Source organism: Cebus imitator, unplaced genomic scaffold, assembly GCF_001604975.1.
Source record: "Cebus imitator isolate Cc_AM_T3 unplaced genomic scaffold, Cebus_imitator-1.0 Scaffold227, whole genome shotgun sequence".
NCBI classification, from domain to species: domain Eukaryota; kingdom Metazoa; phylum Chordata; class Mammalia; order Primates; family Cebidae; genus Cebus; species Cebus imitator.
This window is the reverse complement of record NW_016107542.1, coordinates 3,055,693-3,077,013: the sequence shown is the minus strand read 5'-3', so window position 1 is coordinate 3,077,013 and position 21,321 is coordinate 3,055,693. Positions and strand designations below refer to the sequence as shown.

The window sequence follows — 21,321 nt, the reverse complement described above, 5'->3', positions numbered from 1 at the left end:
CTAGGATGGTCTTGATCTCCTGACCTCGTGATCTGCCCACCTCGGCCCGCAAAATGCTGGGATTACAGGCGTGAGCCACTGCACCTGGCCATTCATTCATTTTTAAAAGGGCAATATGCCAGTCTGAAAGAAGAGGAGGACCTGATTTTCCTCAAGTTATGAGATTGTGAGCTCATTAGACAAAATTTGAAAAAGCCCACTAATGGTATAATTCGAAGAGAATGTTACCCATCTACCTAAGAGTAATAATTTTAAGTCAATATTTTCTCCACTACCACTGAAAAAAATGACAATGAGTTAACAGAAAATAAATGGACAGCTGTTTATTAAAAATTTTTATTTGAAGATTAATTGCATCAAGTGAAACAAGAATCTTTGATGATACTTTGATGTAAAAAATGTTTCATTCATGTGTTTGTACTTCCCATGGTTTAGTTTGTTCAGGGTAAACTGTCCAACCTGAAATCTAAATTATCCCTTTGCTTACTATACTCTCATTATTTCTTAAGAAACAACAAAAAAAGGACATTTCATTTGGTCAGAATTAGTTTTTAATACCAAAGCAAAATAAAAAGGATGTCAATTGACTGTTTCTAGTGCTAAAGTAAGGCTATGTAATTTATAGTCTTTAAGTGCAAATTATGGCATCAGTCAGTGGTTCCCAAAACAAACCCAATCATATTTTCATACTCAAAACACAGCATTTTCTTTTGCAAGTAAAAATATATAAATCAAGTTTCAAAGAACATCTTTTCAGTAATTGCTGTTTTAGAAACAAAACCCCTCAAGAATAGTTTACTCAGTTTTTGATACTTTCTCTCCCGCCAGTCTTCAGTCATTAAATACCTCTAACTTAAAGAAGGCAAAATGAAATTCAAAACAATTTGAATGCTTACAGGCAAATCCTGGGCAAGAAGGGAAAGTAATAGTTCAAGTAACATTTCTGTGAAACTGGCAATATGGCTCCTGTGTCTGCCCATTCTGTCAATTTGGTAGGAAGGCAAAAACGAGAGCTTGCTTCAGAACAGAATAAAAAGAAAAAAATGTCTAGGACTAGGTCATGGGTTAAAAAAAAAGTACAGGCTGACAAATACTACTATATAAATTAGTCAAACATTTTATTATAGAGTACATAAAGCACAAAAAGACTTTATTCTGAAAACCAGGAAGATTGTGACGTTACAGAAGTAAGAGTCAATAATTCCAGTCCATTTCTAGGGTACTAAGCGCCTGATCACCTCAGTTAAAACAAGATACAAATGAGGCCAAGGTCACAGGTCTGATCACCCTATGGGTCCCTTAGCACTATTTGGTTTTTCAAGTTGAGACATGTATTCCCAATCCTAGTTAGCCTCCTTCCAAGTGTTAGCTACTAGTCTTAATGGTTACTTAGCCAAGGATTACACCCAAATATAACTAAAGCTTATGTTTAAGTTGTAAGATTAATCTTTCAAGCATAAGGATAGCATAATTAGCATTGTTACCTAATTCTAAATAAACGAAATCATCAAATATCCTGGCATAATTGAAATGACTTACAGAGGAACTAGTAAAGCTTGGAAGCATTATATGATAACTGAGCTGAAAAAGGGGAAATGCCAAATGTTGTAAATGCCATCATTACCGACAAGAGTCACCAAATTCTCCAAAATAGGTAATTGGCAGCTCAAGGCAGTTAGCACTGCAAGATTTCTCGTTTTTAAAAAAATCATTTTTAAGAGTCCTTTTTTAAAGGGCTACAAGAAAAACCAAAAAAAAAAAAAAAAAAAAAAAAAAAAAAAAAAAAAAAAAAAAAAAAAAAAAAAAAAAAAAAAAAAAAAAAAAAAAACCAAAACAAAAAAACTAAAAGGCTACATCAGAGTGAAACAACCTCAAATTTAAAAATCAGATTATTCCTGTTTGTTCTTACAAATCATTAGTATTCTTTTAAAACTTACTCCCTGAGAGATCCCAGACTGTGTTAAGAAATTAAGAGTGAGCTTGACGTTATTCTTATTAAAAAAGAAAATCTGTATTAGCTTATCACTTTGATATTACTAAAACTCTTAAAGTTAGCAGAGTAAAATCAAATTCTAAGGAATTCAGTTTTGAGAATCATTTGAGGGTAAATGCACTGTCCACATCAAATTTGTATTATATTCAAGGATTTAACTGATGGTGCCGAAAGTCACATATTTAAGAGTTAAGACTTTTAATAATTGTACCCCCCAACTTTAGTAAGGCCGATTACCAACTACTGATTTATTGCTTTTAATGTGATGAAACACCAGATTTGACAGCTAAATTAGCAGTGTGATACAGGTACATTTTTATCTTTAATCATTTTTGTAGAATAGGACATGTACATATCCATATAAAAAGAGACTGTAGCAGATGCCTCCCAGAATCGACCAGTTCCTGTAAACATTGCATTTGTGCAGATTTTCATACTTTGATTCCAAAATTGAGAACAATAAGATTAAAGGCAAATTTAGTAGCCACAAAAAGTCCAGTTTGACTTCCTGCAACATATGGTACCACTCCTCTCTTCAGAACAAAACAAAACAAAAAACCTAGCAGCACATTAAAAAAAATGTACAAAACGTTTCAGTACTCTTTCCCTCCCATCAAAAAACAAACAAAAATAAAGTGCAGCACCCATAAAAGTGTCAAGAAAATAGCCAAGTTCTTCCTTTCTTGTAACAAAATAGCACTTGGCCTCAGCAGTTTTAACCAAATTATACAGTGTCCATCATTTTGGGTTCATCATCTTCTTTATGTACCACTGAGTTTAAGCTGCAGAGAGCTGTATTGATAGAATACTGAAGATAATCTGGATTCTGGGGAAAAAGAAAAGGCGGATGGGGGAGAAAATGCATTATAACCAGTTTTATGATAGTACATACATACATATTCAGTTTCATAGTCCTATTTCTCTGCAGTGTAGTAGAGTAGTAGGTAAGAAGATGTGAGTCAGACTTGGGCTGAAACCCAAGAAAATAAAGAAAAAAAACAGGATGCTATCACCTAAGAGATGTGATAAAAGAATGATACATATGAAAAACAGAATTGTTAACAAATACCACCTTTCTTCTCCATTTAACAAAACCATACATTATTTAATAATACAAGGCAAGGCTACAACGTCCACGTGTTTATATATACATAGCTACTGATAATTTAAATACGGTTTGAAGCCAGCAATGCATTTTTAAGATTACCATCTAATTACAATAGTAAATACTAAAAATGCAAATCATCTGAATAATAAAATCCATTGACTGGGTAAAAATTCTGGATATCTTCAGGGTCTATTTTGTTTTGCCAAAAGTTAAAACAAACTCAGTGAGAAATCTGGACTCTTTTGAGAGGTATTTAGACCCTTATTTTTTAAACTGAGAATAAAATATCAGCTTGTATTATACTATGAATAAAGGTATAGCCGTTTACGACCCAGAACTTTAGAAAATTGTTCCCCAAGAATTCAATTTTGTCTACTCAACTGTTCTGAATATCTGCTAGTTACTTAAGACTTTTACCACTTGTATTACTAGTTTTATTTATATTTATTTTATTTAATAAACACCAATGAGGAAAATGGTCCAAACAGGAGAGATGCCTTAAACGTCACCATCCAATAGGAGGTTGGGAGGCAGAGTTTTCTAAAGATCCTCAGAAAGTGCAACACTTCATGAGATTCCTTTATTGTAAAAGTCAGAAAGCTAGCTGGAGTTTGGATGACTCACAATCAGGTCTTTATAAAGGAAGTAGCAGAGACAACTGACTGAGGTCTGGGATACTCACACTGGGCCTCAGTTTTAATCCTGCCTCTATTTAGTAGAGCAATCCTCAAGGAGAAAAAAATTTGCAATTTGGTAAAATTAAAAGCTAGCCTATAGGATAAACCTAAAGTAACTGCTGTTATATCTACATCCAAGAAGACTTGGATTAGACCTCTCAAAACTAAGAATAATGAAGAGTATTTGGCTAATTTCACAAGATTACTGTCAATTATATGTAAAAAAAGAAATTAAAAGCTAAATAGTTATCCACACTTAAGCTTTATCCAAAATGATCAATATTTTTGTTATCTTGTCCCATTCTCCAAAAAAACAGCCTTAAGACCTTTTTCTGACAATCCAAGCATAATTCTCTGTAAGCTCACTGGAACAGAGCTTACAATTAGTTACTCTATTAAGACTGGGCTCCAGTTTTCCATGACACAGTTTTGAATAAGAGAATTGGCTGAGGAGATTCCCCAAACTCATCCATCCATCTTCCCAAGGACTATAAGATACTATCATACAGAGACTTTCAAAAATAAGGAATTGATATACCCAACCTAACCTATACTTAAATTTCATTAACTGACCCATATTTTCATCTAGTAACATTCTCAACACATATGATTCAACAGTCTGTGATATAGGTGAACAAATAGTGAAGCAGAATAGAAATCCAAAAGTAGAACATTAATCACTTATTGTGTTGACTTCAGGCAAATTACTTAAGTTCCATGACTTTCAGTTTACTCATCTATAAAAATGAAATGAAAATGAATCATAGGAAAAATGAGAAGATTAAATTATATGTGTGAAAGTGCTTTGTAACCTATAAACTGATATAAAAATGGGATGTTATTATTATGGTAAGATTTTTCTTCCAAATCTCTAAACTGATGATTTGGTCTCTCAAGTAGCCTCTTTTTATTTCCTTCAACTAGTCAATGATCCTTTCTGCACAGGTAGCATCTGACTGAAATTTTGTCCAGCTCTTGTATCTTTCAGAAGGACTATACCAGGATGCTCAAATTACTTGCCAAGAGAAATTGGTCTCCCACCGTGAGGACATTAGCCCAGCTTAATTAAATCTGAATAACCCTGATAATATCAGCAATCCAAAAGTGTCAGAATTGTATAATCCTAGTCCACCTATGACTCTAAGGGATGCCTAGTATCTGATATCAGTTGCTATCTAATATATGTAACAAGAACTTACTTCTCTCAAACCAGAGGCAATTTCTAAATAATATAGGCCTAAGATACTATAATGTGTACCTTTTCTTCTTATATTTAGAATCAATTACACCCTTCCAAAGTCTCTTTTTTCTTTCCCTTGCATTATGTGACATTTTAATTGCAGGAAGTTTATATATTGGATTTCACAGTGACTTGGTCACAGAATTCCCCTGGAAAAACTACTTCCCAGTGGGCTACTTCTCAGGAACTGAAGAGAAAAATAATCACTGACATAAAATTAAGAGAAAATCTGTAGGAAATTTGTAGGGGGAATATTCCTTACATGTCTAACTAAGGGGGAACATTACTAATTATTTAAAAATCAGACATTTATTATTTCCATCCTTGAGAAATTTTTTTTTTTCCAGGCAGCCTCTAGAGCCAGAGTAGGCTCAGAGACTCATAAGAATGATATTTTTGAGTGGGGTAAATATGATCAATTACTCCCCTTAAAGGGCATACACTACATGTAATTGGAATGGTGAAATTATAGTGACATAAGGTCCAGGTCACTGAAAATCTCAATTTTTAGCACTTTAGGAAGTCTAAAACTAAACACAGGACTCTCCTCACATTGTCTTTTGAATGAGACTTTCCTTCTTACAATATAGACAACAGATTAAACTGGCTAAAGCTGGTCTTAAAATCTTGGAGCCTGGAAATGAGAGATGACTGGGCTCTATTAAAGTGCTACTAGTAAAATCAAATGGATAGGAATTATCTAATAACTTAAATCCTAACTAAATGCTAGTTGTAATCCTAACTAGAATCAGGCAGACCGGTGGTCTGATGACCTCTCCTTTTTGATGTAAATTGTTTCGTATTGCCCATATGACATGGTTTTATCTTGATCAAACCACTTAAGACTTTGAAGAGGCTCAAACAGTTGGCCAATATTACCAGATACAATATTATCAGCTACATTAATGTGTTCTAAAAATGTCACCTCTGGCAGACAATACCAACACTAAACAAGAAAATACTAAATAAACGTAAGCAACACATCACACTGGTTCCACCTGCACGTACACTTTGAAGCTAATTCATCCTAAAAAATTCAACATGGCATAGTTCTAACTCAGAATGAGATTTTTAAATTTGAGACAGAGTCTCACTCTGTCACCAGGCTGGAGTGCAGAGGTGCAATTTCAGCTCAGTGCAACCTCTAATTCCCTGATTCAAGCAATTATCCTGCCTCAGCTTCCCCAATAGCTGGGATTACAGGTACATGCCACCATGCCCAGCTAATTTTCGTATTTTTAGTAGAGTTGGGGTTTCACCATGTTGGCCAGGATGGTCTCGATCTGACCGTGTGATCTGCCCGCCTCGGCCTCCCAAAGTGCTGGGATTACAGGCACGAGCCACTGTGCCCGGCCTAGAATGAGATGTTTTAAGGAAGAGCCATCTTGAAGAGTTTATGATTGAGATGATCAATAGCTAACATTTGTTCTTAAGAATGGTTAGGTACAACTAATCACTACTACATTAAAAGGAGAGGAAATCTGGTATCTCTTAAATACTTGAGGTGAGATTCAGTGCCAAAACATGGCATGAAATAAGATTCAACAGTTATCTTCTGAGGCAGGAATATTTAAAATGGTAACACATATTAAAAAAAAAAAAAAAGAGTGGACCAAAATAACAAAAATTATGTGAACTAATATGCTTATAAAATAAGAATTTGGCCGGGCACCATGGCTCACACCTGTAATCCCAGCATTTTGGGAGGCAGAGGCAGGGGGGTCACAAGGTCAGGAGTTCGAGACCAGTCTGGCTAAAATAGTGAAACCCCACCTCTACTAAAAATACAAAAAATTAGCCTGGTGTGGTGGTGTAATCCCAACTACTTGGGAGGCTGAGGCAGGAGAATCGCATGAATGCAGGAGGTGGAGGTTGCACTGAGCCAAGATTGTGCCATTGCACTCCGGCCTGGGCAACAGTGCAAGACTCTGTCTCTAAATAAATAAATAAATAAATATTTACTTTTCCAACTTACCTGTGGTAAGGATTCTGATAAACCTATAGATCCAACACCAGAATGGGGAACATGATTCTGAACTGCCATAGGTTGAAAACTTTGTGATTGAGAATAAAGTCTTACTCTTGACTTGAAAGCTTCAAGTTCATTTTTGAATGCTTCAAAATAACCTTCTTCCTCTGCCTAGAAAAAACAAAAAAACAAAGATTGTGTTCTTCAAGATTTCTAGACACAGTAAATTCCAGAAAGCATATAACGGGTCTGAAGTAAAGAAGTAATGACAAGGTGAACAGTCTAAACAAAGAAACCACCACAATCCCTGCCACATTTGTGAAAACTACCTGATTTATAGAAACATTAATAATTGGTTTGCTCCATTTCCTTATGCTTCAGCAAAGTAAACTGATAAAAAACAACCCCTCCCTATACATATACACACAACTTAAGCCTTTCTCTGTATATTCCTTGATTTATCTGAATCCTTAACAGGATCCAAAATGGTCCTCATTTAATCTCTCAAATTCATTCTATCATATTCCTACTACCAAACAATCAAGGGATATTCTTAAAACCTTTTAATTCTTCAACAATTAATGAGGGGGCATTATTACCTGTTTTTAGTAATTTTCTAACTCTATATTCCCTACTTATAGGAGCTATGAAAATCAAATAGAATTCAACGGTCAACACAATTATGGAAATATCTTGTTCTAGTTAGGCAAGTACCTTCTTTTCAATATTAATGGAAAGAAAAAGTATGATAACTTACATTGAGGGAGTAGAACTCTTAGGCAACTCCCTATTGGCAACTGCCTCTGTTTATGTCTCCTCTGAATACAGAGAAATGATACAGAGATTTATTCTACCAATAGAATGCAGGTTTTAAGTTCAAGTAGGGTGAACTGTAGGTTGTGTAATCAGGTTAAACCTGTGGATTAGTTATTAGCATCAGCATCTATTCAAATAATGTGGAGAATGACCTGTGCTGCCATCTTATCTTCTTACACATTTAGGAAGAATTTCCTCAATTACATTTTAGCACCTCACTTTATAAGAACTTCTGTGGACACACAGTATGTCATATCCAAAAGTATTCTTTCTGAAAATTAACAGCCACAATTGCTCACCTCACTGCATGCCTAAGGTTTAGGGATGCAGATACAGAGTGATGACAGATTTTATATTATTAAGTAATCTATGGGCCACTTGCTTAATTTCTTTATGCTAATTTCTTCACCTATAAGACAGCAACAGTAATTTTCATAAAATGTTATATGGATTTAATGAGTTAATCCATGTAAAGTGCTTAGAACAGTCCCTGGAACAAAGCAAACCATAAAAATGATTATTTCATAATTAAAAAGTATTATTAACAATAATGTTAAGATTGAAGACCAGTGCCTTTCAGTTGTACTTCATTTACTATGTTAAAGTAAATGTCAAAGAATATATGTATGGTTTGGCCATGTTCCATTCTTTTATTAAGGACCAGTTTAAACACATCTATTAATATAAGATGAAAAGGAAAGTATAGTTTTTACTACTTTTATGTGTCAAGTTAAAATTTAGGCTAGATTGGGCGAGGTGGCTCAATCCCAGCATTTTGAAAGGTTAAGGTGGGAGGACAGCTTGAGCCCAGAAGTTCAAGACCACCCTGGGCAACATAGTGAGACCCTATCTCTACAGAAAATTAGCTGGGTATGGCGACATACACCTGCAGTCCCAGATACTTGGGAATCTGAGAGGATGATTGCTTGAGCCCAGGAGTTCAAGGCTGCAGTGAGCAATGATTGCACCTCTGCACTCTAGCCTGCATGACAGAGCAGGACCTTGTCTCTAAAAGCAAACAAACAAAAATTTAGACTAGTCACCAGAAGGAACCTAGCTAAAATGACATGTCAAATATTTAGTATTAAAGTTCAACTGTTTGAGGAAAACTTCGTATTTTGGTTCCATTTCAGAAGAGTTTAGGGCATTTAAGTTAGGACTACTGCCACATTGATAGGTTTTTTAAAATATAAAAATAATAATTTTATCTGTTTATAAAAGGAAATATTCATAGTAGTACATGAAAAAGAAAATGGAAATTGTTTATAATTCTACCACACAAGTATAACCGAAGTTAAACTTTTGGTATATTTCCTTTTAACTTCTAACTGTATATGTCCAAATATATCCTATGTGCAGAAGAACATGTAAAAGATATATGCACAATTTATTCAGCAAAACCCCCACTATGTACCCCTAGAAAATAGGAAATAGATCATTACTAGTATCCTAAAAACTAGTTCTCAAGAGCATTCCCCCTCCCTCCCTGAGGTTATCATTATTGTAACTTTTGTCTTCTTAATTATTCCTTTGTTTCTTTGGTTTTACTGCATATATATGTATCCTTCAACAATATACTTAGTTCTGCCTGTTATTAAAAAAATACTTTATGGCTGGGCATGGTGGCTCATGCCTGTAATCCCAGCACCCTGGGAGGCCAAGGTGGGTGGATCACTAGAGGTCAGGAGTTCAAGACCAGCTTGGCCAACATGGCAAAACCCCATCTCTACTAAAAATACAAAAATTAGCTGGGTGTGGTGGCGCACACCTGTAATCCCAGCTACTCGGATGGCTGAGGCAGGAGAATTGCTCCAACCCAGGTGGCAGAGGTTGCAGTGAGCCAAGATCACACCACTGTACTCCAGCCTGGGTGACAGAATGAGTCTCCATCTCAAAAAAAGTACTATATATACTTAAGAAGTATATATATACTTTAAAAGAAATACAAAATATGAACTTTGATACTAGATATATCTATTTAGTCTCTATCTAGACAGATATATCACTCTGTGGTTTGTTTGATTGACTCTCCTATTTTTTTAATCCAAGCTGATGTTGGCTAGTATTTTATAGAATGAATATACAGGTTGCATATAAGAAATGCTTGGTACCAGAAGTTTTTCAGATTGTGAACTTTTTCAGATCTGGGAATATCTGCATTATACTTACCAGTTGAACATCTCTAATTTGAAAACACAAAATGTGTATTTCCTTTGAGTGTCATGGCAATGCTCAAAAGTTTTGGATTTTGGAACATTTTGAATTTTGGATTAGGAATACTCAACCTGTACCAAAATTTATTCATTGTTCCTAGGCTTTTTGCTATTATGAACAATCTACCATAAACATTATGGCAACCTAATACACATGTGTTAAGAGTTTTTCAAGGGAAGCAGTTCTCTTTACAGTCTTGAAAATTATTGAGGACCCTAAAGAGCTTCTGTTTATGTGAGTTATATCTGTCAGTATTTACTGTTAGAAATTAAAACTGAGGAATTTTAAAAATATTAACTAAAAATAACGACAAACTCATTATACCACCATTAGTAAGATTTTTATTAAAAAAAAAAAATTGTTTGCCAAAACAAAAAAAGTTAGTGAGAAGAGAGCTGCTTTTCCTTCAGTTTTTCTAAATCTAAATCTAATAATGTCTGGCTTTACAGAAGATGGCTAGATTCTCATATTTGTACTTTCACATTAATCTCTACTGTATACTACTGAGAGAATGAAAATGAAAATAAAAAAATAACATCTTAGTTTGTACTTCTGCATTAATCTCTATTGTACACTACTGAGAGAATGAAAATGAAAATAAAAAATAACATCTTGGTATTATTATGAAAATAGTCTGGACTCAGGACTTCCTGAAAAGGTCTTGAACTCCCTCAGGGGTCCCTGGACCACACCTTGAGAATCTACTCTCTAGGTTGTATACACCTAGGAGAATTTCTGGGTGTTAAGGTAGGCACTTGTTGAGCTTTACTAGAAAATTTTGCAAAGTGGTTGTTCCAATTTATACTTCCACTAGCAGTGAATGCAAATTCTTATTGCTCTACTTCTTGGGCAGCTTTTAAATTATTACTAATCTTGTGAGTGTGAAATGTACTTAATCTTTATAGACATCTATTTTTCTTCAACATGGCCAACAACCTCTAGTATGTACTGCTTCTTGTGAATTTATAATATAAGCATTTCTTCAGCTCACTACAAATGATCCATTAATATAATTTTAAAGAATGCATAATATTCTATGTACCATAGGTATTTTTAAATATTCCCTTAACTGATGAATTTTTAGGTTGCTTATTTTTTCTTTATAAAAGTCTGATTTTTCATTAAACTGTTAAGTTCTACACATGAAGAATGCTGTATCTATTTTGCTTAACAGCGCATCCTGAGCATCTGAAACAGCTGTGCTTTGCATCAGGCACTCAATATTTACTGAATGAATTAATGATGGAACACAAGTTTCCTGAATACACACATTCCTTTGAATGAGTCTCAATTTCATACATATGCTATAGTACAACCTCTTATATAGCTCTTGTAAGCCTAAATTAGCATGAAATTAGCAATACAAATTTTCTTTTCACAAGAAAATCTACAGAATTTAGCTTGTGGCATACTGCTTGGATGCTTTCTATTGATATGAATAGAACAAAGAGGTCTCAGCTAATTACTTACTTTGGCTTTCTGGAAAAATAAACGAAAACACCCTCTTGGATCCACATTACAGTTTTTGGCCATTTCCATAATAAACTGCATTACAACGGCCTGATGTGCTATTTGTTCCATTAAAGCCCCTTTCTGAAAAGAAACAGATTTAAATGATATAATAAATATATAAATATATTTAATTGGCATACTGATTCAAATTTTGAATTTTTAGAATACTTTTGATTTACTCTCTTTAGTTTTAAGTCAAATAGTTTACAAACATATAAACAATATATCTTAGGGTTCTTTTTTTGATAATTTGTATGTGGACCAGAATAACTAATGGAAGACCATGCTCTGAACTTGATTTAATACTGTGATTACTGTCTGGATTTAAAAAAAATATGACTTTCTGCCAGGCATGGTGGTGGCTCACGCCTGTAATCCCAGCACTTTTGGAGGCTAAGGCGGGCAGATTACCTGAGGTCAGGAGTTTAAAACCAGCCTGAACAATGTGGTGGAGCCCCATCTCTACTAAAAATACAAAAATTAGCCAGGCATGGTGGCAGGTGCCTGTAATCCCAGTTATTCAGGAGGCTGAGGCAGGAGAATCACTTGAACCCGGAAGGTGAAGATTACAATGAGCCAAGATCCGTGCCATTGCACAACAACCTGGGCAACAAGAGTGAAACTCTGTCTCTCTCTCTCTCTATATATATACATATATATATATATATACACACACACACACACACATGACTTTCAGGCCAGGTGTGGTGACTCATGCCCGTAATCCCAGCACTTTGGGAGGCCGAGGTGGGTGGATCACTTGAGGTCAGGAGTTTGAGACCAGCCTGGCTAACATGGTGAAACCCTGTTTCTACTAAAAATACAAAAAAATTAGCTGGGCATGGTGGCATATGCCTGTAATCCCAGCTACTTGGGAGGCTGAGGCAGGAGGATCACTTGAACCTGGGAGGCAGAGGTTGCAGTTAGCCAAGGTTGCACCATCGCACTCCAGCTTGGGCAACAAGAGTGAAACTCCATCTCAAAACCAAAAAAATAAATAAAATAATAAAACACTTTCAAATTAGTTTGAAAAAAGATTATAGTACATGGAAACAGGAGAGACAGGGGTAGAGTGGCAGAGAAAGTATAGTGGAAAAGCCTCTGCATGCTAACTCAAACAACAACAAAATCCCACATTAAACTCAAGCACATCTGAAAGCAAAAAATGGTAATTCCATCTAATGACCTTCCTGCTTTCTTTTAAAGGGCATAATATAGAAAACAGAACAAAACATCAATAAAGTATGAAATCAGATTTCCACTAAGGTACCCAGAAAGTCAAGGTTCACATAATAATACCTTCTCAGCTTCTAGGTGAAAACACCATAAAATAAGATATTTAGCAGTTTCTTCACATACAAGGTATGGATGGTCAGACAAAAATCTCTGACTATCATCCCATCGACTCAACATACCTGTAAAAAAAAGAATTGAACCATAAATGTCAAATATTTTCTTTCTTCCTATAAGGGAAGAAATACCAAACATTCTTAATTCATTAATCTCTCAATGGTATTTTTTTTTTTTTTTTCTGAGACGGAGTTTTGCTCTTGTTACCCAGGCTGGCGTGCAATGGCGCGATCTCGGCTCACCGCAACCTCCGCCTCCTGGGTTCAGGTAATTCTCCTGCCTCAGCCTCCTGAGTAGCTGGGATTACAGGCACGCGCCACCATGCCCAGCTAATTTTTGTATTTTTAGTAGAGACGGGGTTTCACCATGTTGACCAGGATGGTCTCAATCTCTTGACCTTGTGATCCACCCGCCTCAGCCTCCCAAAGTGCTGGGATTACAGGCTTGAGCCACCGCGCCCGGCCCTCTCAATGGTATTTTTAAATGATTCTCTTTAAAGACAATGCATATTACCAGAGCAACAGATTACGGTAAATAGCAAGTGAGGGTTAATACTCTTTAAAGCAATATATAGTAGACCGGAAATAGCTTCTAAAATTCACAGAAAGCTTTATTTCAGATAATTAGTCTAGAGTGGCCAGCTCAATATCAGAAAGTCCTGCATCTAGGAACGCCCGAAGTCTTGGGCAAACTGAGAGTTAGTTACGTAAGCCATTTACTCATGAGTCTGTTATAAACAAAGTCTTCCAAAAATTAGTTAAGCATATTTGAAAATGGTTGCCATTTTGTTTCAAGATGTCAAAGAAATCCAAATACTATTTAAGGTATATCTGTACCTTTATCTAAATTAGTAGGAAATTTGGTCAAGGTTAATACCACCACAAAGAAATCATGGAACCAGCAAAATGTTAACTTTTTAATGTTGTCTAGTCAGTCTTATAAATGAATAGATTTTATTTTTCTTTTCTTTTTTTTTCCATAAAGATGAGGGTCTCGCTATGTTGCTCAGGCTGGTCTTGAACTCCTGGCCTCAAGAGATTCTCCTGGCTAGGCTTCTTGAAGTGCTGAGATTACAGGTATGAGCCACTGTGCCTGGCTAACTGAATAAATTCAATATAGCAGTGTTAGGTTTAGATTCTTTAGACATGATCATACAAAGAAGTCTGATATTCATGGAAATTTTGTAGAGCTGACTCAATAGTTTAGCAGTAAACCTTTCCTGTGGGCATGAAATGAACTCCTATATATTTAATTCCACATCAGTACACAAGAAAGAACAAAACTGAAGACAAATGTCCTACTGAGAATACACAGCAAAAATGCGAGTCAATTAAAAATAAATGATTAATTTTTCCTCACTTAAAAAAAGGGGATAGGGCCAGGCATGGTGGCTCACACCTGCAATCCCAGCACTCTAGGAGGTCAAGGCGGGCGGATCACCTGAAGCAGGAGTTCAAGACCAGCTTGGCCAACATGGTAAAACCCTGTCTCTACTAAAAATACAAAAATTAGCTGGGCATGGTGGCAGGTGCTTGTAATCCCAGCTGCTCAGGAGGCTGAGACACAAGAATCGCTTGAACCCAGGAGGCAGAGGTTGTAGCGAGCCAAGATTTTACCACTGCACTCCAGCCTGGGTGACAGAGCAAGACTTCATCTCAAAGGGGATAGGCTGGGTGGGCATGATGGCACATGCCTGTAATCTCAGCACTTTTGGAGGCTGAGGCCAGAGGACTGGTGGAGTCCAGAAGTTACAGGCCAACTTGGGCAACATAGTAAGACCCTGTCTCTACAGAAAAAGTTTAAAATTAGCTGGGCATGGCAGTGTGCACCTTCAGTCCCAGCTACTTAGGAGGCTGAGGAGGCAGGATCACTTGAGAGCATAGGAGTTGGAGGCTGCAGAAGGTGTGATGGAACCACTGTGCTCCAGCTTGGCTCACTGCAACCTCTGCCTTGCAGCTTCAAACAATTCTGCCTTAGTCTCCTGAGTAGCTGGCATTACAGGCACGTGCCACCATGGCCGACTAATTTTTGTATTTTCCTTCATCATGTTGGTGAAAGGCTGGTCGCGAATTCCTGACCCCGTGATCCACTCACCTCGGCCTCCCAAAGTGCTGGGATTACAGGCATGAGCCACCACGCCTGGCCGAATGTTAATATTTTTTAACTACCTATTTAATACCTGAGACAAATTAACACTTGATGTTGAAAAAAAATTTTTTTTTTAAATCTGAGAAATACTTACCATCACTTGATTTCAAAAATGCACACTGAATCAGTATGAAATTGAGAAGTTAAGTTACAGGTAGTTGATACAGACCTTTGTAGAAATTGTGTGGAATTTTGTAAACAAAATACTTAAAGAGAGGTGGGGTATGGTAGCTCACGCCTATAATCCCAGCACTTCTGGAGGCCCAAGCAGGAGAATCACCTGAGGCACAGAAGTTTTAGGCCAGTCTGGGCAATAAAGCCAGACTCTGTCTCTACAAAACAAAAGATAATTAGCCAGGTGTGGTAGTCCCAGCTACTTGGGAGACTGGGGCAGGAGGATTGCTTGAGCCTAAGACATTGAGGCTACAATGAGCTATGATCTTGTGACTGCACTCCAGCCTGGGAAATAGAGCAAGACTCTGCCTCAAAAATAAATAAATAAATAAAAGAGAATCAATCACTTAGTGGAACAGAATATACCTCAAAATAATGATATTATTTTGGACTTTGTAAACAAACTTGTATACAAATGAAAAGTAACAATCTAAGACGGTGACTGAGAAAGCAGAACTTAACGGCCCAGGTTCAAATACTGGCTTCACCATTTTACCATCATGGGCAAGTCGCTTTATATACCTCCATTTCCTCATCTGTAAAATAGTATCCAACTCGGATTTTTGTGACAATTAAATGCTATTAACTCATATAAAGCACTTAGAACAGTGCCTGAGACATAGCAAATACTCGATAAATGATAAACACTAATTTAAAAATGTTTATTTATCTAATCCTTTGGTAAAGGATAATACAGTCATTTAACAACCTAGCCAAACAAATTCTTTGAATGCTTGGCCACTTTGACAAATTTAAATATTTTAATTATATGCTTTAGCCCATGTATTTCCCTAGTGAACATCTAAATCTGAATCCATCCATTAACCCTCGATATGCCACCTGATTCCTAAAATTGTCCTGAAATACACAAATACACATGTCCTTATTACTGATTTCCCTTTCCTCTTTCATTATACTGATAGAATTTTTTTTTTTTTTTGAGAGACAGGGTCTTCCTCTGTTGCCTAGGCTGGAGTGCACTGGTACAACCACAACTCATTGCAGCCTCAACCTCCTGGGCTCAAGCAATCGTCCCACCTCAGCCTCTGGAGTAGCTGGAACTACAGGTATAAGCCACCACAACTGGCTAATTTTTTTTTTTTTTTTTCTGAGTTTCTCCAAAAGGACTATGCAAATAATGAATATTTTTGCATCTTATTTAGTAAGCAGAATATATTAGTTACATATACATATTTGTTTTTTGGTAGAGGTGAGGTTTCACTGTGTTGCCCAAGCTGGTCTTGAACCCCTGGGCTCAAGTGATCCTCCAGCCTCAGTTTTCCAAAGTGCTGGGATTACAGGCATGATCACCATGCCAGGCCTAAAATGATACATTCTAACACAATGCAATAATTCATTTTAATTTCTCTATGTACTAAAAATCTCCCAGCTAATTTGTGAATTCCTTGAGGAAAGCTGTATGACTTTCCCATATTCCTAAACTCCAGATCTCCTATATTTCCAATCATCTACCACCATATGCATTTCTACCAATATGCCTGCACATAAATCCATCTTACATGAATCCAAACCAATATTTGTCTCTCTGCCATCCTACAATGCTTCCTAGCCTCCAGGTTACTGAATCAAGCATTCTAGAAATTCCTCTGGTATTTCCATTTCTCCCACATCAAACTGATCATCAAGTCCTGTAGTTATACTACTCTGATCAATTAATATTGTGAATCACACAATGAATTCTCTAATATTAAGCCATTTTGAATTCTTAGGATAAACTCTTTGAAAATACGTTTCTCAGATTATAAAGTTTATTTATTGTGAAGAATTTTTAAAATCCAGAAAATAAAAGTTATCTGTAATTCTACCACAAGAGATGGTTATTAACATTTTGATGTATTTCCTTCCAGGCATATTTTTGAATAACTTAAAAAAAAATTAAAATCATACACATTTTATATTTATTTCACTTCATATGTAAGAGTGCTTTACATTAAATGTTTTTCAAAAATAGAATATTGATGTTTTTTAAAAGCAATAATTATTTTGAAGAAGTTGTAAATATTCAGTCAGTACAAACAAAAAAAATCCTATCATAGTATTTGCACAAATGTTTATAACTCTTGATAAAATTTCCAGTGACAACATCCTACACATTAAAAAAGGCTGAATCACAGCTAACTTTCGCTGAAAGTGAAGATGATGTGCTATGAAAAATTAGATGGCTCAAAAAAGCTTCTGATGATTATAAAACCAGTGATGTCACAGATGCATGTAACTTTGAGTATAACTGTTGTGAAATTTAAAAGATAAAAGGCTTTGTTTCTAAATTAATATTTTATAAAATGTGAATTAACTAAATTAATAAATTAAATACAAATATAGGGGAAAAATCAGATTTCACTGTGTTATAATATTCTATGATATACTGTACCATTTACCATTAGGTGGTAAATTCCACCTAATTTTAAGGGTAAAAGTAGCACAAGAAAAGCAGTCAACAAATAGTGTAAGGGAAAAGTTAGGAAAAACTCTGAAGAATATAAGTACAGATCAGACCAAAGAAGCACTGTGTGAAGGCCCTATAGCCCTACACAGCCCCCTTACATACCAGGCTCATGTCATCCAAGAGTCTAGAATGCAATCCAAGTCCAGAAAGCCTCCAACTGGAAGCTTTAATTACATCTCCTATTGTAGATGTATTTAAAAGAGTATACCATAGGCTATTATCCTGAGCAAACTAACACAGGAACAGAAAACCAAATATTGCACGTTCTCACTTATAAGTGGGAGCTAAATGATAAGAATACATGCACACACAGAGAAGGAACAATGCACACTGGAGCTTACCAAAGAGCGGAGGGTGGGAGGAGGGATAGGATCAGGAAAAATAACTAATGGATACCAGGCTCAATACCTGGGTGAGGAAATAATCTGTACAACAAATCCCCATGACACATGCTTACCTATGTAACAAACCTGCACATCCTGCACGTGTACCCCTGAACTTAAAACAAAACTTCAACAATGACAAAAAAACTCAAAGGAGTTATACCAATATAGTCATCATTTTGCTAAGCTTTCTTCTATTATCACAATAAGCATACATCAGAAACCTTCCATCAAGCAGGTATAGCCACAAGTTTTTACTGTCTAGTCTACAGCTCTATCAACTCTGTGCCATAATTCAGTCTACAGGGATTTTTATTATCTCATCATTCCCCATGACTACAAGTTGGTTCACTCCCCATAGATGGAATTGGGTAAAGCAAAAATTGCAGGTATTCCAGGTCCCTTGTTAAGATATATCTATGCCAGAGTGGGAAATAAAACACACGAAAATTTTGGGAGCCTACTACCTTCATACCATTCCTGGGGAATCCAAAGTGCTGTGGCAACTAGTGTATCTCCTCTGAAGTAAAAGACAATATGCATTTCCACTAAGAAACAGGTACAATGTGACTCTGGAAATGGCTATGATCTGGCTGGGTGTGAAAACAGCAAGGCTCCGGTATTACAAGATAATATATGGGAGGCTCACAACACACAATGGCAAAATGATTGCTTATTAATCACCTGCAGATGTGAAGTCAGTCTTTTTCCTCAACTATCTCATTATTTGCACCACAGTTTCATAAACTCAGGGGCCATGGTGGCACAGGTTTGAGATTATGCAGATTGAACAGTGTAGGCTTTTCCCATTAAGGATGTTCCAGTATTCTAATCCAGTTTAGCGACTGAACACCTAATTTGCCAGTAGCAAAAAACACCAAAATCTCAATATGGCACAATGCACTGCAGACATCAATCAGTGATCAAGTAGCAGGTTAATTACCTTGGTTCCATTTCATCTCAGAGGGCCTGGTAATTCCTCACTTGAACGAGCCCACTCTAGATCTGGAAGTGCCCTCCCTCCTTGCCATGCCTTCAATCAGTAATACATCTGTAGTCTTACTAAATGAATTAATCACCACACCACATTATTTTTTGACCCAAAAACTCATTTTAGAGCAAAAGAAATAAGACTGTAGGGTTCATGAAATTCACTGTTCTCATCATGAACATTACTACCCAGAAGCAGCAGGTTTTATAAAATGGTGAAATGGTTTACTGAAGATTTATAGTGCCAGATGTGTTACAACACTTTGTATTATTTGGATATTTTCCTACACAAAATTGCTCTGAACAAGGCACTCAGCTTACAGTAAAAGTGAAACTGTTTCTCATTTACTAGGTTTCTCAGGGCTTCAAAGCAACCAGCTTTCAGAGCGCCAACTGGGTGAAAACACCTTGAGGAATGTTGTTTCACCAGATCCAGTACGTGCTCTGAAAGAGCAATCGGTGTATGGTAGTATTTTTCTTTCAGCAGAAAAACATGGGCCTAGAAAGCAAGAACTGTAGGCGGGAGTGGCAACTCACATATCACAACTAAGATTCATGTGCAAATTTTTTGCCTTCTATCCTTATGACTCAAGGCTCTGCTCATTTAAAGATTTCACTATCCATCCAAGGGAGGCCTGTGTATTCATTTTTTTCCTATTATAAATAATGCCACATTGATTTTATGTAGAAAAACTTTGTCCTTATTTCTTCAGGTACTATTCTTGAGTTAAATAGTCTTTTTTCTTTTTTTAAAGTAAAAAGTATGAGCAAAGTGAATATTTTATGAACAATTTGCAAGAAAGGAAGGGAAAAAATTGAAAGTAATATTTTTCGTATTGATATAACTGAAGCATAAATGAAATAAAAAACTTTAGGTAAAAAAAAAAAACACCAATAGAAAAAGGATTTCAAAATACCATTTAAAAAGTTCATGAACATATTACAAATAAAAACCATGTTTACTAAATTAACAAACTACTTGGAATTAAAAGTTTTAAACCTTAACCACCAACACTTCCCAGTAGCATTTTCATGCCAGCAGTATCATACTGCCTATAATTCTCAGAACACACCATGCTGTTTCCTAACTGCCTTTCTCATGCTGTTGCTGTTGGCTTGCCTCCTTTATATATGAAAAACTCCTATCTGTCGCTCAAAATCAAGTGCAGACGCTGGCTCCTCTGGGAGGCCTTAACTTATATCAACTACTCTCTTACCCCTTTTCCACAGTAGAAAAAAACTATTTTTCAGTTATTTATATATACATTTCTATTACTATATTTATCCGAGTAACAGTTCAAGGATCTGCCTGAATTATAAAGCATCATATCTAAAACCAGAAAAAAATGAATACTAATCTTTTAACCAACAGATAATCAGATTCCAAGAAAGCAAAGAAGAAAATGAAAAAAGCAAAGACTAGCTAGGAAATGGAAAGAGGCTATGGAATACATAAAGTGGCCTTAGAATGTAGTACTATGTAATAATAATTTTGCTTCTCTTTGCCATTTGGTTTGCTCTGTCAATTAATTTTATTTATAACAAACACAAATTCTAAAACAAGATCTATACAGCTGTGCCAGAAGTAGTTACAAAACTGGAGTTTGCCACTTTTCTTTTTGCCTCTCATTTTATGAATCCATTTATTGCACATGTACATATGATACCAAACATTACAAAGAAGGAAACCCAAGTAGACTTACCAAAATGTCTGATTTTTTGCTCATATTTTTGCATAAATGATTCTGATTTATCTTCAACTTCTGTTTCTTTTCTTTTATCTTGATTAATAAAACTCTAAGAAAAAATTTTAGAGACTTAAATCAGATTTTAAATTCTAATTGAATCTTCTTTCTCAGATACTGAATACCTAGCAATTCTTCCTATAGACAATATATGTGGTATAGTATCATACTGATACCACATGATTAAATTCATCTGCTAAACTATTTTTTAAAATTAAAATTTTCTTATATGGGAGCCTTATTAATTTTGTTTAAAATCATGTATATGTGGAAAATTATAGGTTCATCTTAGAAATGATACAGAAAAGCAACTGAATTAACCTTTTTGGTAAGCTGAATCTCTCAATTAAAAGTAGGTATAGAAACATCTTTTATATTTTACAAGCATAATTTACTTTTGCATTATTTATTCCCTATAAATATTTGCAACTCTTGCCTAATCTTTTGAGTTCTTGCTGGAAATAAACTCAGACATTCAGAAATTCTAAGCATGTAAAGTATATTTACTATAAATTCTTCATTAAGACATAAACTA

At 35.6% G+C, this 21,321-nt stretch overlaps 1 protein-coding gene across 1 annotated transcript in view; it reads right to left on the bottom strand.

Moving 5' to 3' along the window:
• Window positions 1-2,234: 2,234 nt before the first annotated feature.
• Window positions 2,235-21,321, bottom strand: part of CDC37L1 (cell division cycle 37 like 1) — a 26,877-nt gene continuing 7,790 nt past the window's right edge. Inside the window, exons 3-7 of the mRNA XM_017496981.1 lie at window positions 20,745-20,838; window positions 12,829-12,944; window positions 11,488-11,610; window positions 6,994-7,158; window positions 2,235-2,819 (exon numbers count right to left, since the gene is read on the bottom strand). Coding sequence (XP_017352470.1) covers window positions 2,718-2,819; window positions 6,994-7,158; window positions 11,488-11,610; window positions 12,829-12,944; window positions 20,745-20,838 — 600 coding nt within the window. The 3' untranslated portion in view covers window positions 2,235-2,717. The remainder of the gene's footprint in view (window positions 2,820-6,993; window positions 7,159-11,487; window positions 11,611-12,828; window positions 12,945-20,744; window positions 20,839-21,321) is intronic.